Source organism: Panthera uncia, chromosome B1 (genome assembly GCF_023721935.1).
Source record: "Panthera uncia isolate 11264 chromosome B1, Puncia_PCG_1.0, whole genome shotgun sequence".
Classification (NCBI taxonomy): Eukaryota; Metazoa; Chordata; class Mammalia; order Carnivora; family Felidae; genus Panthera; species Panthera uncia.
The window spans coordinates 6079450-6098946 of NC_064811.1; the positions used below are offsets into that span (position 1 = coordinate 6079450).

General features: G+C 42.1%; 1 protein-coding gene across 2 annotated transcripts in view; it reads left to right on the top strand.

Annotated features, from left to right (window-relative positions):
- STX18 (syntaxin 18) overlaps window positions 1-19497 on the top strand; it is a 123829-nt gene that overhangs the window by 24957 nt on the left and 79375 nt on the right. Inside the window, exon 1 of one of the 2 annotated variants that reach the window (XM_049630293.1) lies at window positions 6604-6796. The exons of the other annotated variant lie outside the window; for it this stretch is intronic. Within the exon in view, the coding sequence (XP_049486250.1) occupies window positions 6779-6796 (18 nt within the window). The 5' untranslated portion in view covers window positions 6604-6778. Of the gene's footprint in view, window positions 1-6603; window positions 6797-19497 lie in introns of those variants that run through there. 2 annotated transcript variants of the gene reach the window in all.

The following is a 19497-nucleotide window of genomic DNA, read 5'->3' on the forward strand; positions in this document are numbered from 1 at the left end:
TTGGAAATAGGGTAGGCACTACCCTAAAGGGACCCAAAATCTCATTTCTCCAAGTTAGGTATTATTTTCCACTCTGAATTTATAATACATTGCTATATAACGACATCACCAATTGTAAGTGATATAGAAGGCTATGTTTAGGTATTTTCCTCTTTTAGATTAGGAAATAGTTTTCCTTTTTGTGTTAGCACGGACAATATATGTCCTAGGCATTTATAGTTATTATATAAAAATGCATAGGATTTGAGTCACGCATGTGTTCTCATGTTTTATACATTATTCAGTTGTAAGAAGTCTAAACTTTATGCCTAACAATTTTTGTCCAAAAGTTGATGTTTCCTTGTTTCTGTTTTTCACTTGAGTCAGGTAGAAAATATTTTTCATCGTCTTTAGATGACCCTAAATCATTTATTATCAAATACCTAAGTTGTGTTTTTTTTTCCCCCTGCTTTGGAAATCTCCACCAACATAATCAATTCCTGTCGGAAAAGGGGTACAGTTTTTCAGTTTTTCCCCCAAAACTGCAACTTCAGAAAATATGTAAGAGATGTAGCAATTAACCTACATGCACATTTATAATACTAGAAAATGGGCAGCTAGTTACATTCAAAGACAGGATCTGATAGGCCCAAATTGCTTAAAACATCACAGTTATTGAAGATATACCCCAGGGAATTTGAGAAACCATTTAACAGATGAAAGTACATTTTGAAAAGTCTGACCTTACAGGCAATCATAAAATGAATCAAAACAGTGCTTTTTTCCCCCTGAAATGTACAGAGCCCATCTGTGTCTAATCCAGTAATTATAGACTGTGTTCAATTACCTTTTCAAACTTGGAGCAGACTGGAGACTAGGCAGTGAACAAACATAGGGTTTTGTCTAGACCTCAATTGACCACAGTCTAAAACTTGAATTTATATCTAATTTTATTTTTTGTTTGGCTTGATAGTTCCTAAAAGATTCATTTTTGCTACTTGGTGTTTTACCTTCTTAGATTTGAGATCTTGCGTTTTCTCATCACAAAGGCTTTTGTATCAGCAATACCTTATGCTATAATCAGATGTTTGTTTTCTGAATACTTATGCCTGCAAATCAATAATTTGCACTGGAGACAAGACTGCGTGGTGGGGGAGGGGATTATACCCTGAGTAGATTTTTTTTTTTTTAAGTAGCCCTTAAAATATTGCTGCTGACTAGAACTCTTCTTTATGTGCTAGGAAAAATAATTTATTTTCCTCTTCAGCTTAGAAAACTATAGCTCAGGTAATTTTCAGTTGCTTTGCACACTGGATAGGATGTTTTTAAAAATGCATGTAGACTGCTGCTAAAACATCTCTCTTTTATCAAATATGTCTTACAGGTTTTTTTCTCCTTACACATTTTTATTACATTTGCTCATCAGGCTGGTATTCATTGTGAGATTCAGTGCGTAGTGTTGAAAACCCCCTTCAAACCGTTTCTCTTAATAAGTTCGCTTATGATTTGATGAATCTTTGAGTGAGAATTTGAAATGCCATGGCCAGTTCAAAACATTGACATTTTATCTAGGAATCTTGGCCATTCAAGATTCTCTTAAAACACACGATGAACAGAAAGATGAGCAGTTTTGAGAGTGCTTATGCAGTCGTCAGTGCTCCTTTCCCCCACTACTCGGTATTAAGGTCAGTCACCTTCCAGTTAGCATTGGAAGCACACATTTTGAGGTATTTATTGGATTGTAATCATTGCATATTAGAGCATGAATTTTTCTAGGAACTTTATGGCCGTTCCCAGTATGCCACATTCTTTTTTTTTTTTTTTTAAAGTTGTGTTCATTGAGGTTTTGCTGTCCTTGGACGTTTTAAGGAATCTGTCATGGGGGAGAGAAGTAGTTTTACCTGGTGGCCTGGATGTGCTTTCTGAGAATTACACTGGGAAAGTGAAACCCAAAGATTACAGACACCTTATGCTTTATAGATCTAGGAGACAATTGCTCAAGAACAGTAAGTAGGACAGCAACTGCCTCCTTCCCATCCCCATGCTTCTTAGGGTCTTCACAGAAAAGGTGAAAGATTAGTCTTCTTAAGTACGGAATTGAGAGGCCCCTTGGATCCTCTCATTTACTCCCTCACCCGATTTCAGTAAAAACGTTCTTGCTTCTTTGTCTACCCAGTTCCTAGACCTGCATTCCCTCCTAGGTCCTCCTTTCGTACATAACATGTGGGCCCCTGATGCTACTTTCTTCATGGTGCTTCGCGCGGTTTGGATTTTTGTATTTTTTTTTTTTAAACCTGTTTATGCCATTCCCACTGGACTATGAGCTTCTTCAGATCAAAGGCTGAACGTGTGTTATGTTCTCCCATTGTATTCCCGCATCAGACACAATGCCTGGCTTGTGGCAAGCACTTGCTCCTTGTTGGCTGAATGATAGACTCTCTGTCTGCCTTTTGCCCTTTCTCCCTGGCTTGGTCACTATATCCCTTTTTTTTTTATTTTAAAGATCATCCAAGCCTCCCCCCGCTTTTTTTTAAATTTTAGAGAGAGGGAGGAAGAGAGAGAACCTCAAGTGCTCCACACTCAGCACGGAGCCCAACGCAGGGCTCGATCCCACGACCCTGGGATCATGACCTGAGCCAAAATCAAGAGTTGGATGCTCAACCGACTGAGCCACCCAGGCGCCCCACTGCTAGTCTTTCTCTCCCTTTCCTTTTCCTTTTATGCCATTTCATCATATAGGTCTTATTTCCCTAGATGACTCTAGACAGGTGATGCCCCGTCCTCAACACCCTCCATTTTCCTTTCAGCCAGCCAATTACTCTTCTTTTAAAAAAATGATCCATTCCTTTGAAACCTTACTGCTCCAAACTACACCTTCTTTTTTATATACTTGCACTTGCCCGGTATTTGTACTTAACTGAACGTAGTCTTGGAGAAATCATGTTTTTTATATTTGAGGACATTGCTTTCTGCTCTGTTGACAAAGGGTTGTGCTATTATGGGGCTCATGTGAGGTCTCAGTATGTGTATAATAGCCAGCGTTTCTTAAAAATGTTCCATTTTGCCATTTTCACTTGATTTTAACAGTCCTTTTAGGAAAGCCTCCCTGTTTTATAGATGAGTAAGAGACATGAGCTTCAGAGAACCCAACTTGACTTGACTGGAACCATAAGCCCCAAAGTGGCAGGACAATAATTCAGATCAGGGTTTCGTCACCCTACCCCCTGGTACATCAAAGTTCTTTGTAAATATTTTATAAATTTTATTTTTATATACATTCTGGACCCATAGAAAATTGTGCTAGTTTGTTCATTGGCCGAAATGACACAGCCTGTAATTATGTCTGTTATAACTGCAATGTTGACTGTTAGTTTTCCCTACTTCTTGAGGGCACTGGCCATATCCTGTTTGGTTTTCAGTCTATAGCACGTGGTCATAATAGAAATGAAAAAAGCATTTATTTGTTGAATGAATATAGTGAATCAAGTGAAAGAAATAAAAGAAATGCAGTCAAAGTATAAATCTTGAACTCGTGTAGTTAACATACCTTATTTTTGTCCGAGCGCTCTACTGGGCACTGGGAGGATAGTTGGGAAGAAAATAGTGCTTGCCTTTGACAAGTATATCATCTACATTTGTTAAAATATTTATTTTTGAGAGAGAGAGAGAGAGACAGGCAGATAGACAGAACATGAGCAGGGGAGGGGCAGAGAGAGAGGGAGACACAGAATCAGAAGCGGGCTACAGGCTCTGAGCTCAGCACAGAGCCCGATGTGGGGCTCAAACTCACGAACCTTGAGATCATGACCTGAGCCGAAGTTGGACACTTAACTGAGCCACCCAGGTACCCCACCAAGTACATCATCTAAAAGAAAACAATGGGCCAATGTAAAGACATACAGTGAGTGTGGCACACAGAGATGCTGGTCTCTAGTCTGCCTCGATTTCAAGCCCCAGCTTTGGCCCTTTCTGGCCATGCAACTCAGGCAAGTCATTTCACCTTTGTGTGTGTTAGTCTTCTCCTTGGTAAAATGGGGGTTTTAAGTGCCTGCCTCATAGGGTTGTTACAAAAATAGTTAGGAGTAGTGTCCGTTCATAGTAAATGTTCAATAAATATTAGCTTTTATTAATATAGGCCACAGAAGGCCGCTGGGCCACAAAGATAGGCATCCACAAATAAACACATGTAAACATACCTGATTATATATAACAATAATGGCAAAAGTAGTAGAAAACACTAAGGAGTTGCCGGGGTAATTTGGGTGGCTGAAGCTGAGTGAGGTCATTGAATACTGAACAGTGAGTATGGGAGGAGAACATTCCTAAGACAACGGTGCATTCACCCAACAAAACATATGCCGTGTTTCCTGCATATGCTGCCTTGTGGACGTTTGTGAATTCCACAGGTCAAATTTAGGGAGAAAGGTGCTAAAAAGAGCTCCTTTAGCCAGGTGCCAGGACTCTTCCTGGGGTGCGCCTTCAGAGGGTAAAGGGTACAGATTAGAATACCATGGATCCCAAGGAAGAGGGAGTTTTGATTAAATAATCGGTTAAGAATCATGCAACAGAGGAAAGACCAGCCGGTTATCATGTAGAGAATAGTTTCAGTGAAGAGTTGAGAAGCCATTTCCTAAGGTATTAAGATTAAATAAAAGGGATTAACATTAAATAAATGGTTGTGTTGAAAAATAGAGACAAAGTGGATCATCCATTCAGGGTCCTTAGTATTGAAAGGTTGGGAGTGAAGGATCCTTAAAAGTTAATAGAAATCGCATCTAAACAACACTTCAGTGTTCTCTCTCTCTCTGTCTCTTTTTACCATAACCAAATAGCTGAAAGAAAGAACATTTTTATTTCTTACTGTAAATTTTTAAAAATGAGAACAATGATAAAATGAATTTGACTCATGAAGTCTGTTTTCCATTGAAGTTGTACTATCTGTTGCCGAGCTTGACAAGTTGATTGCTTAACTTGCGATATTATTTATGCAACTGCTTTCCCATCTGTAGTGAGAAGATTGAGAAACATTGCTCTGATTTGTGTATCTACGAGTCTTCCTGACTCATGGAGAAGCCTTGCAGAAGTAATCGCTCGGTGTACATTTGTGGAACACTTTCGGGGTGCTGCTTGATGCAGTGAAGTCATAGTGTACAGGTCTTGGCCTCGTGGTTTTTGAAGTCTGAGGGTTGCCCATCATTTCTCTTTAGGCTGGATTGTCCCCCGCGGTGGAAGGTGGAATCTTACAGTTTTCCCTCCAGTACTGACTCACATATTTGCATGCTTTTCTCCAAGGTGGAGAGAAATCATGTCATTTGTAAAAGCAATGATTGAACATCAGTCTTTTATAAGAAAAGATAGAACTTTATGGTTGTTTGATCACAGCCAACTGGCACATTATTACTGCATTAGCAAGGAGACCTCCTGACCTCTGGCTTGGCAGTGAAGCTGTTAAGTGTGGGGCCACTTTTTCCCCATTGGAGGATGAAGAATCTTGGTTATTCCTTTTTGTTGGGTGTCTGTTTAAAATGAAGAAATGTGATTGTTAGTAACCGTGGGATTTTGGAGATTTCCAAGGTGCCGTATTTAAGTAATCCAGTGATGGGCTTCGAAAATATTATGAATTCTTTATGTTGCTCCCTGGGGTGTGTAGCCCCAAAAACCAACTATAGCCCAGAGCCAAGAACAGAGAGGGCTGTGACCATTAGGCCCAACTCCTATCAAGCTGACTGAAAGGACTCCTCTACACCTTTAGACTGTTTTCTCCGTCCTTCCTTTAACTGTGGCCCAATAAAGGGTGCTTCCTCCGAGATAAGGTTCTAATCAGGTGTTCGAGCCTACTTCTGTGGAGATCACAGATGCATGCAAAGCCCCTTAGGAGTTCTGGCCACGAGAGGCAAAGCTGAGATTTGTGATTCAGGCTAGCATACCCACGCCCCGCCCTGCCCCGCCCCTGCCCGATCTCTACTCGAGGGGCAAGTGCTTCTTGAATGAACACAGAAGATAATTTCTGGGAGTTGCTAATGAGAGAAGCAGGAAGGATTTCCTCTGTCCTATTTCCTCTTAGTCTTTGGGAGAGTCTTAAAATTTTTTTAACTTAGACTGTTTTCTTCATTTAATTCTGAATTGAATGCATTATGTCCTTTTGATGTGTATATTATCTTATTCCTGGGTTTTATTCTTGAACCCAATTGGAAAGTTTCAAGGCAAACATTTGGTTTTCTGTTAGCCCACAAATTGGGCAATGGTTGTTCAATCATGGTCTTCCGTTGACTTAGGCAGAGTCACATGTTAAAAGTATATTTTGTTAGTAACCCACAAAGCATACCAACCGTCAGTCCTTTGTCATGTCTGACTGTGGGCAGTAATATTATAGTAATAGTAATATTCCCAGATTTCATCTGTGGATTTCTTAAATGTACCGTCCAGAAATTCACTTTAAAATACATCAGTGACAAAACAGCCGAGCATAGGATAGATATTATGTCCTCTGCCCACTTATCCAAAAATTAATAATGGTCTCCCAGTAGACTCAAATGCTTCCTAGAGTACCTTACTCACAAATCCAGTTCAATATTGTGAAGAACTAGAATCTAGAAAAACAAATCCAGTTCAATATTGTGAAGAACTGTTAATAACCGTGGCTATTTGTAGTGGTTATGCTGATTATCCAATATTAAATGGTTGTGGTACATACCTGTTATTTTTTCTTTGTCCTCAAACCCACCTTTTATCACCAATAGCACCTTCTTCCTTTTGGGAACTGATCCCGCCTCTGACTTCAAACTGGTGGTTTCAGCGGATGCTGCCGTGTTGCCAGGTAACACCCCCTCACCCCCTCCCCTCCGGGTCCCAGACCAGGTTCAAATCAGAGCAATCGGAATCCCTCCCTAGGAGTTTTTAAAAATTGGAATTAGGAAAGAGACTCATTCTTTGTTCAGAGGCCTAGATTTTAACGAACAAAACTCAGGAGCTGTTTGGTGGCCATGTGTCCGTTGCTGAGAATGGAGCTAAAATGCAGAGAAAAAGGACTTAGAAATCAAAGGTGTTTTCAGTCTCTGCTTCCAGTGGTTTCAGAGGCCCGGCTCAGTCGTTCCCTTTCCCGTGTTTTTTTCATTAAACCAGGGCTTCTCAACTGGGGGCCGTTTTATCTCCTCCTGGGGTTATTTGGTCACGTCTGGAGACATTTTTGGTTGTCCCAGCTAGAGAGCTGTAGCTGGCATCTAGTGGGTAGAGGCCAGGGAGGCTGCTAAACCATCCTGCAGTGTCTGGGACAGCTCCCGTATCACACAGAATTATCTGGCTCAAAAGGTCAGGGGGCTTACGTTGATAATCCCTGAATTTTAATCCGTCTTGCCAACATGTTGAATAACCTTAGCATCATTCAGTACCTCTCTCCCCTTCTGCACTTTTTGAAAGTTAGCTAGAATTAGTTTCCTTTCAAGAGAACCTGAACTAACCTGGTGGTATACATAAACCGTGAGTGTAGTTTGGTTATTGTCACACATTTCAGTCCCACATTGAACAGAGTTTCCAGCACATAGCTGACCTCATGTACAGATATCCCATCCCCTGGGTTTAGAGGGACTGTTAATTCAGCTGCCACCCAGGTTCGGATGGACATTTGTTGTCTCTTGGGTTCCTAAACAACATATTCCAAACTCAAACTTTTGAAGCAAAGCCCACTCACTCATGAGTCGCTGTTAGTATTGCATCAAAATTATGCTGCCTTCTCTAAAATACCTCTTGAGGGGCCTCTGGGTGGCTCAGTCGGTTAAGCGTCCGACTTCGGCTCAGGTCACGATCTCATGGTCCGTGGGTTCGAGCCCCGTGTCGGGGTCTGTGCTGACAGCTCAGAGCCTGGAGCCTGCTTTGGATTCTGTGTCTCCCTCTCTCTCTCTGCTCCTCCCCCGTTCATGCTCTGTCTCTCTCTGTCTCAAAAATAAATAAACATTTAAAAAACAATAAAATAAAATACCTCTTGAGGTCCACATTCGGCTCATACAGGAGGAATGAAATACCCATTTTTATGAACAGCTATGATGAAAAGAAAAGTTCAGATATGTGGAACTAAACCTAACGCTGTCTTGGAACAGCCTTGATCTAGCATTGCTGGCGGGAGGCACAGCCAGCATCTGTATTTACGTGGGTTGGGCAGCCAAAGTTCCTCTTTGAAACTTTCAGAAAGAAGGTACGTTCCGACTCCCGTTCGTGGATTTCTCAATGAACAGGCTGATGAGCAGTGTCAGTGATGATCTGAGATTTTGCGCATAGAGAGCCCTGCAGTTTAACACCGAGATTAAGAATCAGATTTAGTAACGGGGCGCCTGGGTGGCTCATTCGGTTGACCGACTTTGGCTCAGGTCGTGATCTTGCAGTTTGTGAGTTCGCGCCCCGCGTCGGGCTCTGTGCTGAGGGCTCAGAGCCTGGAGCCTGCCTCGGATTCTGTTGTCTCCCTCTGTCTGCCTCTTCCCCCGCTCATGCTCTGCCTCTCTCTGTCTCTCAAAAACGAATAAATGTTAAAAAAAATTTTTTTTAAGAATCAGATTTAGTATTAACCTACATTTTACACTAAATCTTTCTTTAAATTTTCTTTGGCCTTTTTTTTTTTTTTTTTTTTTTAAACTATGACTGGGGATTATCTCTCTGTTTCTTTCCCCCTGGCCTCCCCTCAATTGCTCTGTTTAAACTAGAGTTGAACCGTGGAGTATTTTGTGAGGCTGAGTTTCTTTCTCTCTCTTTCCCCTCTCTTTGGCACAGAGTTGACACACAGGCACTCATTAAATATTTGTTCAAAGAATGATGATGATGATCTCATCCAGCCTCACAGCACTATTATCTGAATTCCAGTAACTCTCCAGTTTTTATTCCCAGCTTAGACTTCTCTTCCCAACTCTCTGTTTGATTGCCTGCCTGACATCTCTGCTTGGAGGTTTCTAGTAGACACATGCTAGGAATATCCCTGTCTTTGGGCCTTTAGGGAACTTTAGGGGACTTGCTCCCTGGACTTGGAATGCTTTCCCCACATATCTGTGTGGCTAACTCTGTGGCTAACCTCCCCTCCTTCAAACGTGTCCTTACACATCATCTTCTCAATGCGACCATCCTGACCACCCCGTTACAATTAGAATTCACCTCTTTCCCCACGTTCAACCTAGATTTTCCCCATATTCTACCTGATTTCCCTTCACTTACTCTACTACTTTTTTTTCTCCCCATAACACTTATCACCATTTAACATACCTTACTGACACTGTTTATTATGTTATTTTTAACATACTATGGTTATTATTTATTATCTGTTTGGAGTCTGACTAGATTATAAGCAAAACCATGATCATTCAAATTGGTGTCTTTTGACTCCCAAGTTCAATTCAGTTTTGGTTACCAACCAGCTCCTTCTTGTTGATTTAGAATTTTTTTTAACGTTTATTCATTTTTCAGAGACAGAGACAGAGTGTGAGCGGGCAAGGGGCAGAGAGAGAGGGAGGCACAGAATCCGAAGCAGGCTCCAGGCTTGGAGCTGTCAGCACAGAGCCCGATGCAGGGCTCGAACTCACGAACCGTGAGATCATGACCTGAGCCAAAGTCAGACGCCTAACTGGCTGAGCCACCTGGGTGCCCCAACTCCTTCTTGTTGATTTTAGAATAATGATCCTGACATTTTGGGGTGTACTACTCCCCTCTTCTGTCCCCCCACCCCCGCCACCTCCTGAAGTTTTGGACTCAGTCTTTGCTTCAGAGTATAAACTTCATATATAAAATCTACATAATTAAAGTGATGTTTCCTTGTGTTTCTCACTGTAACCCAAAACCCTGGATTTTCAAACTTGGAAGTTGTTTGGTATCATCTAAAGTTAAATATAGGCTATGTAGCATAAACAAGAGGCAAGAAGGGGGGTGGGGGGGTCCAAAGAGAGGCTGTTTTCTTCCAAAGCAGCTTAAATGGGAAGTATGGAAAGGCCACCTGACAGACTTAAGACATCTTGAACACACAGAAAACAAAAATCAGTAGTGGTTTAGGATATGAGCCCCGGGCAAAAAGTCCTGAAATCAGGTGCTTTCCACCTAGGCATTCCTGTGTCTTAAACTCTAGGTGGGGTGTTATTGTGATTGATTTATTTAGTAATGATTCATAATTATCCCAAGCAGTTATGGGAGGCATGCTAGTATTTAAGTGCAAAAACACCCACATTTGGATTCAGAATACCTTGTCCATCTGTGTTAGGATGGCCAAAGTCATTTGTTCTGAGATCAGCTCTCTGGCACGGTGACTGATGGGTGATGATGGGCATGCAGTTAAGGAACGCTTACTATCCAAAGCTGGAGCATAAGATGCTGGGAGAGTCCGTGTGTGTCTTTCCATTAGTTTCTTTTTTTCTTAACCATAGCTTTAAATTTTTCACGTAAAATTTTAAAAATTAATAGAAAGTAAAATTGACCTTTCTGCTATATAGTTCTGTGGGTTTTTAACATTACACACACACACACACACACACACACACGCATTCTCTTTTGAGGTAACCATTTCATAATCAGGATCCAGGACAGTTTCATCACTCCCCCAAAACTCCCTCATGTTATCCCTTTGTAGCCACACCTGTCTCCCTGTCCCCCTCTGCCCAACTTGGTCTCCCTTGCTGTAGTTTTGTGTTTGCAAGAATGTTGTGTAAATGGAATCACATAGCATCTAACTCTTTTAAAATGGGCTTCTTTCAGTTAGCATAGTCCTTTTGAGATTCATTCAAGACGTGTGTGTATCTGTCAATAGTTCTTTCTTTATTACTGAGTAGTATTCTATCATATGGAGGTACTGTGGCCATCCATCACCTGTTCAAGGACATTTGGGCTGTTTCTTGTCTTTGGTGATTATGAATAGAGCTGCTACAAATATTTGTGTACAGGTTTTTGGGTGAGCATAAATTTCATTTTTCTAGGGCAAGTACCCAAAAGTGGGAATGCTAGATCATATGGTGAGTATATGCTTAATGTTATAAGAAAACTACCTGTACGCAAGTGTTCTTAGCTGCATTATTCATAATGGTCAAAAAGCGAAAGTAATCCGAATGTCCATCAACTGATGAATAGATAAATAAGATACAATTGATATTATTGGCAAGGAAAAGAAATGAAGTATTGACCCTTACTACAAAATGGGTGAACCCTGAAAACATGCCAGGTGAACGAAGCTGGTCACAAAGGGCCACATATAGTATGATTTCATTCATAAGAAATGTCCAGAATGGGCAAATCCACAGGGACATAGATTGGTAGACATTGGGGAGGTAGATTGGTTGCCTGAGGCTGGGAGGGTTTGGGGAGGTATGGGGAAAACAAAACACGTTTGTTGGGGTGATGGTTGTACAACTTGTAAACATACTGGAAACCACTGAACAGCCTACTTTAAATGGGGGAATTATATGCCCTATGAATTCTATCTCGATAGACTGTTACTGAAAACAGTTAACTACCATCTTGTTTTTCACGGTGGCTATACCAGTTTGTATTATCACCAGCAATTGTGGGAGTGCCAGGTGCTCCGTATCCTCACCAGCACTTGGTATTGGCAGCATTTTTTATTTTAGCAATTTTAGAAAGCGTGTAGTGATAATGCATGTTAATTTGCCTTTCCCTAATGGCTAATGGTGCAATACATCTTTCATGTGCCTATTTGCCGTCTTTAGTGAGGTGACTGTACAAGTCTTTTGCCCATTCTAAAATGGAGCACTGTTTTCTTGGTATTAGGCGTGAGAGAGGTCTTTATATGTTCTGGGCACACGTCCTGTGTCAGAGCCATGATTTGCAAGTACGTGTTTTCTCTTAGTCTCCCAATTAGCTTCTCTCTTCACTCTTTTAACATAAATCCTTTTTGATACATTGCAAGTTCTAGCAGGGCTTCCTTGTCTGTTTACTCCTGTATCCTAGTGCCCAGTATAGTGTCTGACACAAATACCACTCAGTTAATATTTGATGAATGAATGAATGACTACTTTCTTCCTGATTAGCAACAGATATTTTTTTCCTGAGAGATAATAAATATATAAAAAAATAAACCTGATTATATCACTTCCCTGATTAAAAAATTTCCAGTTACCTCTTTAGAAAAAAAAAAAAAATCTCTAATACAGATTGTGAGCCTGATATGATTCAGCTTGGTTCCTTGAACATTTCATGTTCTCTGCCGCATAGCTTTTACGTATGCTGCTCCCTCTGTCTGAAACACCTTTCCTTCCACTGTCTTTGCCAGGCCAATTCCTTATTTTTATTTATTTATTAGCACAAACATTGCCTTCAGTCGTTTATTCTAGACCCTGGGAATATAAAAGTGAGTAAGACAGGTGCAATCCTTGTCCTCTTGAGGCTTACTTTTCATGGCCCTCCCCCACCCCAGACTAGGTTGGGCACTTCTGTTTTATGCTCATAGTCTCCCTATGAGTTTGCTTCGTAGAATTTTAATCGTGTGTAATTATATATGTTCAGTGTTCTTCACCCCACCAGACCATAAACCTTTATGCATTTTTGTTCATTTATCCTTTAAAAGAAATTTGAAAAATTCTTTCACACAAAAATATGTACACACACACACATACCTATATTTCAAGGTGACATCTATAATTTGTCATTGTAAGTTCAGTTGAAAGGTTATGATTTCCAGGATATTATAAAACGACATTTTAAAGTGAAACTTTGATCACTCATTTGATCACTCTCTCATACCTCTGTGCAATAAAAATGGGCATGTAAGGGGCGCCTGGGTGGCTCAGTCGGTTAAGCGTCCGACTTCGGCTCAGGTCATGATCTCGCGGTCTGTGAGTTCCAGTCCCGCGTCGGGCCCTGTGCTGACGGCTCAGAGCCTGGAGCCCACTTCGGATTCTGTGTCCCTCTGTCTCTGCCCATCCCCTGCTCATGCTCTGTCTCTTTCAAAAGTAAATAAAAATTTTAAAAGCTCTTAAGGCAACAGATGTTTTTAACTAGATCACGTGCAGGTGGGTGAATATAGCTCTTTTCTAGGCTATGACAGCGTCCAATATCCACTGCGTTCTTCCTTTTCATCTCCTACAACATGAGAGCTAAGAAACGTTGCTTGCATAAATAAATGGAGAAGAATGGAAGGAGTTTGTAAGGGCACAGCCACTGCACGCAGTTCTTTGATCTTCCTCTGAGTGACATGCCCAGATGCCCTCGGAACTTTAAAAAATAACCTGTCAGATGACAGCTCAGTGCGATCCTTCCTTCATCGAGTTTAGTGAGAAAAGTTGGGTGCCCGGAGAGCCGCAGCGGGTTTTTCGTCTGGTCAGCGGAGCCGCTCCCGGTCTCAGCTCACCCGGCACTTCCAAGTTTCCTTCGCTAGACGTGTTTATGTGCATGTAGGACGGTGTCCCATGGTTAGATTCAGGTGCGGTGACGGCTGCATCCTTCTTGTACAAAGTGGGAGAGGTGCTTGTGGAGGGCGCATGGGAAAGCAGAGCCGGGGGGCTGTGGGTTTCAGCAGACCCCCAGGCAGGGCCGCCTCGGGAGCGAGTGTGTGTGGACGCCGAGGGCCTGGACACCGGTCCCCCTTACAGGTGTGTGCGGGTGTGCCCTGGCAAGTCCCGCCCGTACCCCCAGGGGTGGCCGCCCCCGGCCTCCTGGGACTCGTGTGTGAGCACGTGAGCTGTTTTGCCACTCACGGTTTCCTCGACTCCGGGCATCTAGTAAAAGAGCCGTATTTTTCTCTCCTGATTCAGGCGAGAGCTTTCATGTAAAATGTTTACGTAAAACTTGACTTCAAATCTATTAACCTTTTCAGGTTCCTTTGAAACGATACAAAAGGGACAATGTTTTCGTTCCTGAACGGTATTATATGCTATGAAATTAATTTTTAATTTTCAAGAATGAAAATAGTGGTGTTTACATGTAAGGTTTTTGACCTAGTAAGCTTGAATTTGCTGCTGAAATAATATTTAGGGTATTTTTAGTACTTTTCAACCTAACGTAATTTTCACAGGATTAAAAGCAATAGTGTTGTCATTTTGTGTTCTTTGTACATGCAGTGATTTTGAGTTACCCTGCAGATACTTTGAGGCCTGTTACGGCTGGAGGGTAAGAGCTGTACGTGTGCGCATCAAATAAATTCGCTGTATCGCTGCTAAGGAACGTGACCTGCAGGTTGGCGGCTTCATCTTTCTGTTAATGTGCAGATTCTTAATGCTCAGTAGTATCTTGGAGGTTTCTGTTTTTCTGAAGAAAATCTCATACAGATTTTTGATGGCCTCTAACAATGCTGCACTTCTCCAGGAAACCTTATCTTCCATGGAGCGTCTGGTTTTCCGTGAAGTCGTAATTTTGAATCAGAATTTCCAGCTGTTGCATCTAGTTTTATAGAGCCTGAGTTGAGAATCAAAAGCTAGGTTGTGTATTTAAATACCAGAAGTAAATCCTATCTTTCTTTTTATAAAACAGTATGGCAATTGTATTTAAGTATTTCCAATTGGCAGAGTTATTGTTCATGATTTGCTCCAGGAAAAACAAGATGAGTAACAGCTGAACAGCTTTAAGGAGCTACGTTACATTGTAATCCTCTGTCAGTGCCCCGTGGGCCCCTGCACCCAGGGTGTCGGCACTATGACAGGTAAGATATAAAACGTTAGGACTCAGCAGAGCCTTAGAGGCGGATTAACCTGACTCTCCTCTTTCCAGATGAGGAAACTGAAGGCTCACTTCACCCGGTATTATAGCAAATTATTCCTAGGTTGAGCCAAAAAATTGGGATTAGTGATACCACGATAATCGAGTTGTTTACTGTTTTAAATGCAGTCGTTCTGCACAGGCACAGAAAGCGGGGTGGGGGGCGGGGCGAGTACTGATCGGCAGCACTCTTGCTCCACCCCGCCCAGTGCCGGGGCCTGGGGGGCCGGTGAGGGTGAGGCCGAGAGATCCCCTCCTGTCTGGGAGACAGTTTGGCGATGCAGGTCAGGATTTAAAGCTGTTGGTAACTTTTTGCCTTGCAATTCCTCTTTATCTTAGGAATCAGAATCAGATAAAGTTTTGGTATGCAGAAATATTCTGGTATGGTTTAGCAAAAAGATGTTCATTACAGCTTAATTTATCCTTGTGACAAATTAGAGGAAACAGCCTAGTCATTCAGCAATAGAGGAAGTCAAATTATGGTAAATTTAAACAATGAGATGTATATAGCCATGAAAGTAATTTTTAGAAGAAATTTTAATTACATGGGAAAGTGCTCATTATGGTGTCAATTAAAATAAATAGAATATAGACTTGTATACATAATGGTTTCAGTTACAGAAAGGATATGTGCACAAAATGGGTCATAATATATCAAAGCGGTAAAAGCTTATTTCTAGGTGATGATATTATGGGTTGATTTTTTTTTTCTTCTTTATATTTTGCATATTTCATAAACCATCCACAACAAGCAGAAAATAAAGTTATAAAACAAGAAATTTGAAATATGGTTGAAGAGGCACATTTTTTTGTAATACCAAGTGATGAAGAACCCACTTTAAAATCCCTTTGAGGATAGGATCATAGACAGGATCGCTGAGGCGGCTGCCCCACCTCTGTCCCTGGGGGCGTGGATCCTAATGGTGGGGGACAGTGCCCCTTCTGGACCATGGACAGCCAGGTGAAATCCACAATAACTGCTGTTTAAATCAACAGTCATTTTATTTGGAAAAAAATAAATTTGAAGAGCCATTTTCCCCCATTGAACGAATATTCCTTTAGTCTTTGATTTAGCAAATGTTTTTGAGTGCCTGGTGGTTGGTTAGTTCTTCTGACTTCACGGTAATGTTCTGCTGCTCGTGATTTGCTTAGTGATTGTTGAAATTTTCATAAACCTGCTTGCCGTAATAGTCTGTTTTACAGGTAACTTGACACGGTTCCTGTTCTCACCTGGCTCAGGTTTAATAATTAAATTGGATTAGCTATTAAATAATGAATGTGTGTGTGTAGAAGCCAGTCAGTGTAATACCTGTGAACCTGAAAATTCCACTTGAATCGGTGCTGGGCTTGGGGGATGCAGATTATTGTTGCTCTGCAGTACACGGTCAAGCAGCTGTGCAAAGTAAATGTTGTTTTTCTGAAAGGTAAGCTTTTCCAGAGCACGATATGGTTTTCTCTGCTTTCAAAAGTCTTTGGAAAAAAAAACCTATGAATATTTTGAAGTCCTCAATTCCAGTTCATAATTTCAAATTAATAACTTCTTACTATGTAATTTCATACGTTTTATACTACCCCCTAGGAAAAAAAAAAGTATTTACTTACTTCAGATATTTTACATTGATTTCAGTTGGTCTCATTCCACATTACAATTATGGCTTTCCATTCCACAAGGTATGGCTTAGAGTTGTGTTTCAAATTTGAAATGGGTTGTGCATTAATAAAGCTACTGTTTTTAATTTAAAAGAAAAGATCTTTTAAGGAAAGTTTGTTAGGCACTGGGGTAAATTTTTGAAATGTTTGTTTTATGTAAATTCAGGAGAGCCTCAAATTGTCCCCTGGCTAAGCAGTGGCACCTTTTTTCTTCATTTGCGGGTTTGGCCCAGTTGTGTGTTTTGTTTCACATGCTATATAACCAAGGAATTCTAGAGCTGGTATATGCCGTCTAGGTGAGCTTTCTGTCTTCTTGCAGAAATAGCCCCAGGCCCTGTGAAATAAATGATGTCTGTGGTCAGAGGCCCTCAGAGAGGGAGATCCCCGTCTCCCCGGTATTCAGCATCTCTCATCGTCCACATCTTTTTTTCTCTTTTTTCCTCATCTGTTATGAAACCAAGATCTTTATCTTAACACTTAAACTGTCTTGTTATTTGCCTGATATTTGGGAATACTAGCTTATACCTATTTGGATACAAGCTAATTGTTACTATACTTCCTAAATATCCTGATTGCCTGTGCTGTGTTAGCTGATTGTTTTGTCCCAACAGTGGTGTTATTACTAGTGAATTAACGTTACAGAACTGTATTCTTTGGAGAGATTATTAAGTCTTTGATTTTGGATTGGACCAATGACACGAACAGTCCAAACACATGGACTGACTTTTGTTTAGCAGTACAGTAAATATTAATGGACAATTGGGACTGTGCCAGTCATTGCTGGTCGTTGCTGAGGATTGAAGATAAAATAAATGGGTGAGATTGTTTCAAAGGACAGTGAGTCTAGTAGGGAACTTTGCTGATACATTGGCAGTAGTCTGCCATGTGGGGTTTATTATTATTGGGCTTGTTATCTTACTTTGCAAGGAAGTAAAAGAGTTGCTTCAAATCCGTTTGCTTTTTTTTTTTTTTTTTTACTCTACGTGATTCCCTCCACTTTTTATTCTTAAAAACAAACAACTTCGAAATTTAGAGAAGATGTGTATAAATGAGTTGTAACTTTATAACGACAAGCAGTATTCACTGAGGTTCTGTGGAGGGAGAGTTAAGTTTGATTTTCCTCGTTAATATCATTAACGTCTTAAGTGACTTTTTCTAACAAGTAGAAAAAAACCCGCAGCATCTGTCCTGTGACAGTAATTAGTAATCATACCTCTTTTTTGACACATATCATATACCTTCAGATGTAAACACCCAGAAATACTTTCTCTGGCTGGGATATGTATTCTCTCTCTATTCTTGTGTCTCAGAAGGTAGAGTTCATCTTAGTTTACCTCAGTAGGCACAATACGAGTTTTGTTCCAGGCATAGTAGATAGATATATCACAGGATGGGATGACAAGGTGATTCTGAGGACCAGTGGACACATCTTTTACCGGCAGATTTTATAAGTTCTAGCATGTTAGGCAGTATAGGCAGCACTTAAGAACAAAGATTCTGGAGCCACATTAACTGGGTTTTAATCCAGTTATGCTGTGTGTTAGCTGAGTGACATTGGGCACAGTATTTTACTTGTCTGTGCTTCAGTTTCCTCATATGTAAAATAGGGATAATATTATATCTCATAAGGTTGTTGATGAGAATTAACTGAGTTGATATTTTTACAACAGTGTATTTTTATTTTTTATTTGGTTTTTTAAAGTTATTTGGAGAGAGGGAGAGAGAGAGAGAGAGAGCGAGCATGCATGTGTGCGGGGGGCAGGGAGGGCCAGAGGGAGAGAATCTCAAGCAGGTTCCGTGCTACCAGTGCAGAGCCCGATGCAGGGCTCAATCTCATGACCCGTGAGATCATGACCTGAGCCCAAATCAAGAGTCAGATGGTTAACCAGCTGAGCCACCCAGGTGCCCCTCCCTATTTGTTTGTTTGTTTATTTATTTTTAGGGTTTCTTTTGAGAGAGAGCGCAAGTGAGCATGAGTGGCTGAGGGTGGGGGAGAGAGAGAGAGAGAGAGAGAGAGAGAGCGCGCGAGGCAAAGAAAGAGAAAGAATCCCAAGCAGGCTCTGTGCTGTCAGTGCAGAGCCGGACTTGGAGCTTGAAGTCACGAACCTGAGATCACAACCTGAGCGGAAATCAAGAGTCTGACGCTTAACCGATTGAGCCCCCCCGGGCTCCCCTTTGTAGGACAGGTTAAAACTGCCCGGTGCATCGTGTTCTGTGAGTGCCGGTGAATGAGTAAATAGATGTTCAATCACCTGTTGGTGTTTTTGGTATTTATGACAGAATAATGAAGCAACATTTCTAGTTCTGGGGCCTGGTCAGTCATTGCCGAATAAGTTGAATGATGACTTCATTTTTTTCTAGTTTTCCTTCCCCAACCTCCACGGCCCCCCCCCCCCCCCCGCCCCAACAGTTTTGCTTCATTGATGGTGCATAATAAACATCTTGGAAACTGGAAGTCTGTGCTCTTTGTTGGCATGTTGTCTGATGATCCTGGCACTCCAGCCTGAGCCTCAGAGCTGAGTCAGAGGTCACCCTGTCCTAAACCTGCACCACAGAGGCCTTCTTGTGTCGATCCTGGGGGGCGAGGAGGGGAGTGCCCTGTCTTTCCCGGCTCCCCGGGCTTTGTGGAGCCCGAGGGGGAATCTGGGCCATTGTCCTCTTGCGGGTCTGCGATTATCCATTCCTGCAGCCAGTCTGGGTGGTGGCGCGGGGGTGGCGGGCCCAACCGCAGCCCTCAGAAAGTACGCGGCTTGAAACGCTGGCTTTATGGAATTCTTTTCTGTGTAAACCATGAAGAAGCCAGCTCTTAACGTTGGCTAGGCGTCCGCGAAGCGCCCTCAGACACAGGCCGGTTTGCCTCGGCTGGCGGCTGGCGCGGGAGGGAACCTCCTCCCTGCGTCCTGCGCGGGGCGTGTGAGTCCCTGCTCCGCACGGCCTCCCTGCGCCTGTCCTCTCTGCACGCCCCGAGCGCTTCGGCCTCAGATGATCGCAGTCTGCACACGGCCCCGCGGTTTGCTGTGGCTGGCGACAGGCCTTTTCGGATTCCAGAACCCACGGCGTGGCGGTTGCCGAGCACGGCAAGGGTGAGAAGGCCAGCGTTTCTGCCCGCTGTTGTGTAGGCAGCATCATGGGAGGCTTGGAAGGACACGCCAAGCTGCTCATTTTCAAACAGCACGCTTCTCCCAGGCCCTCCTCCCCCTCCTC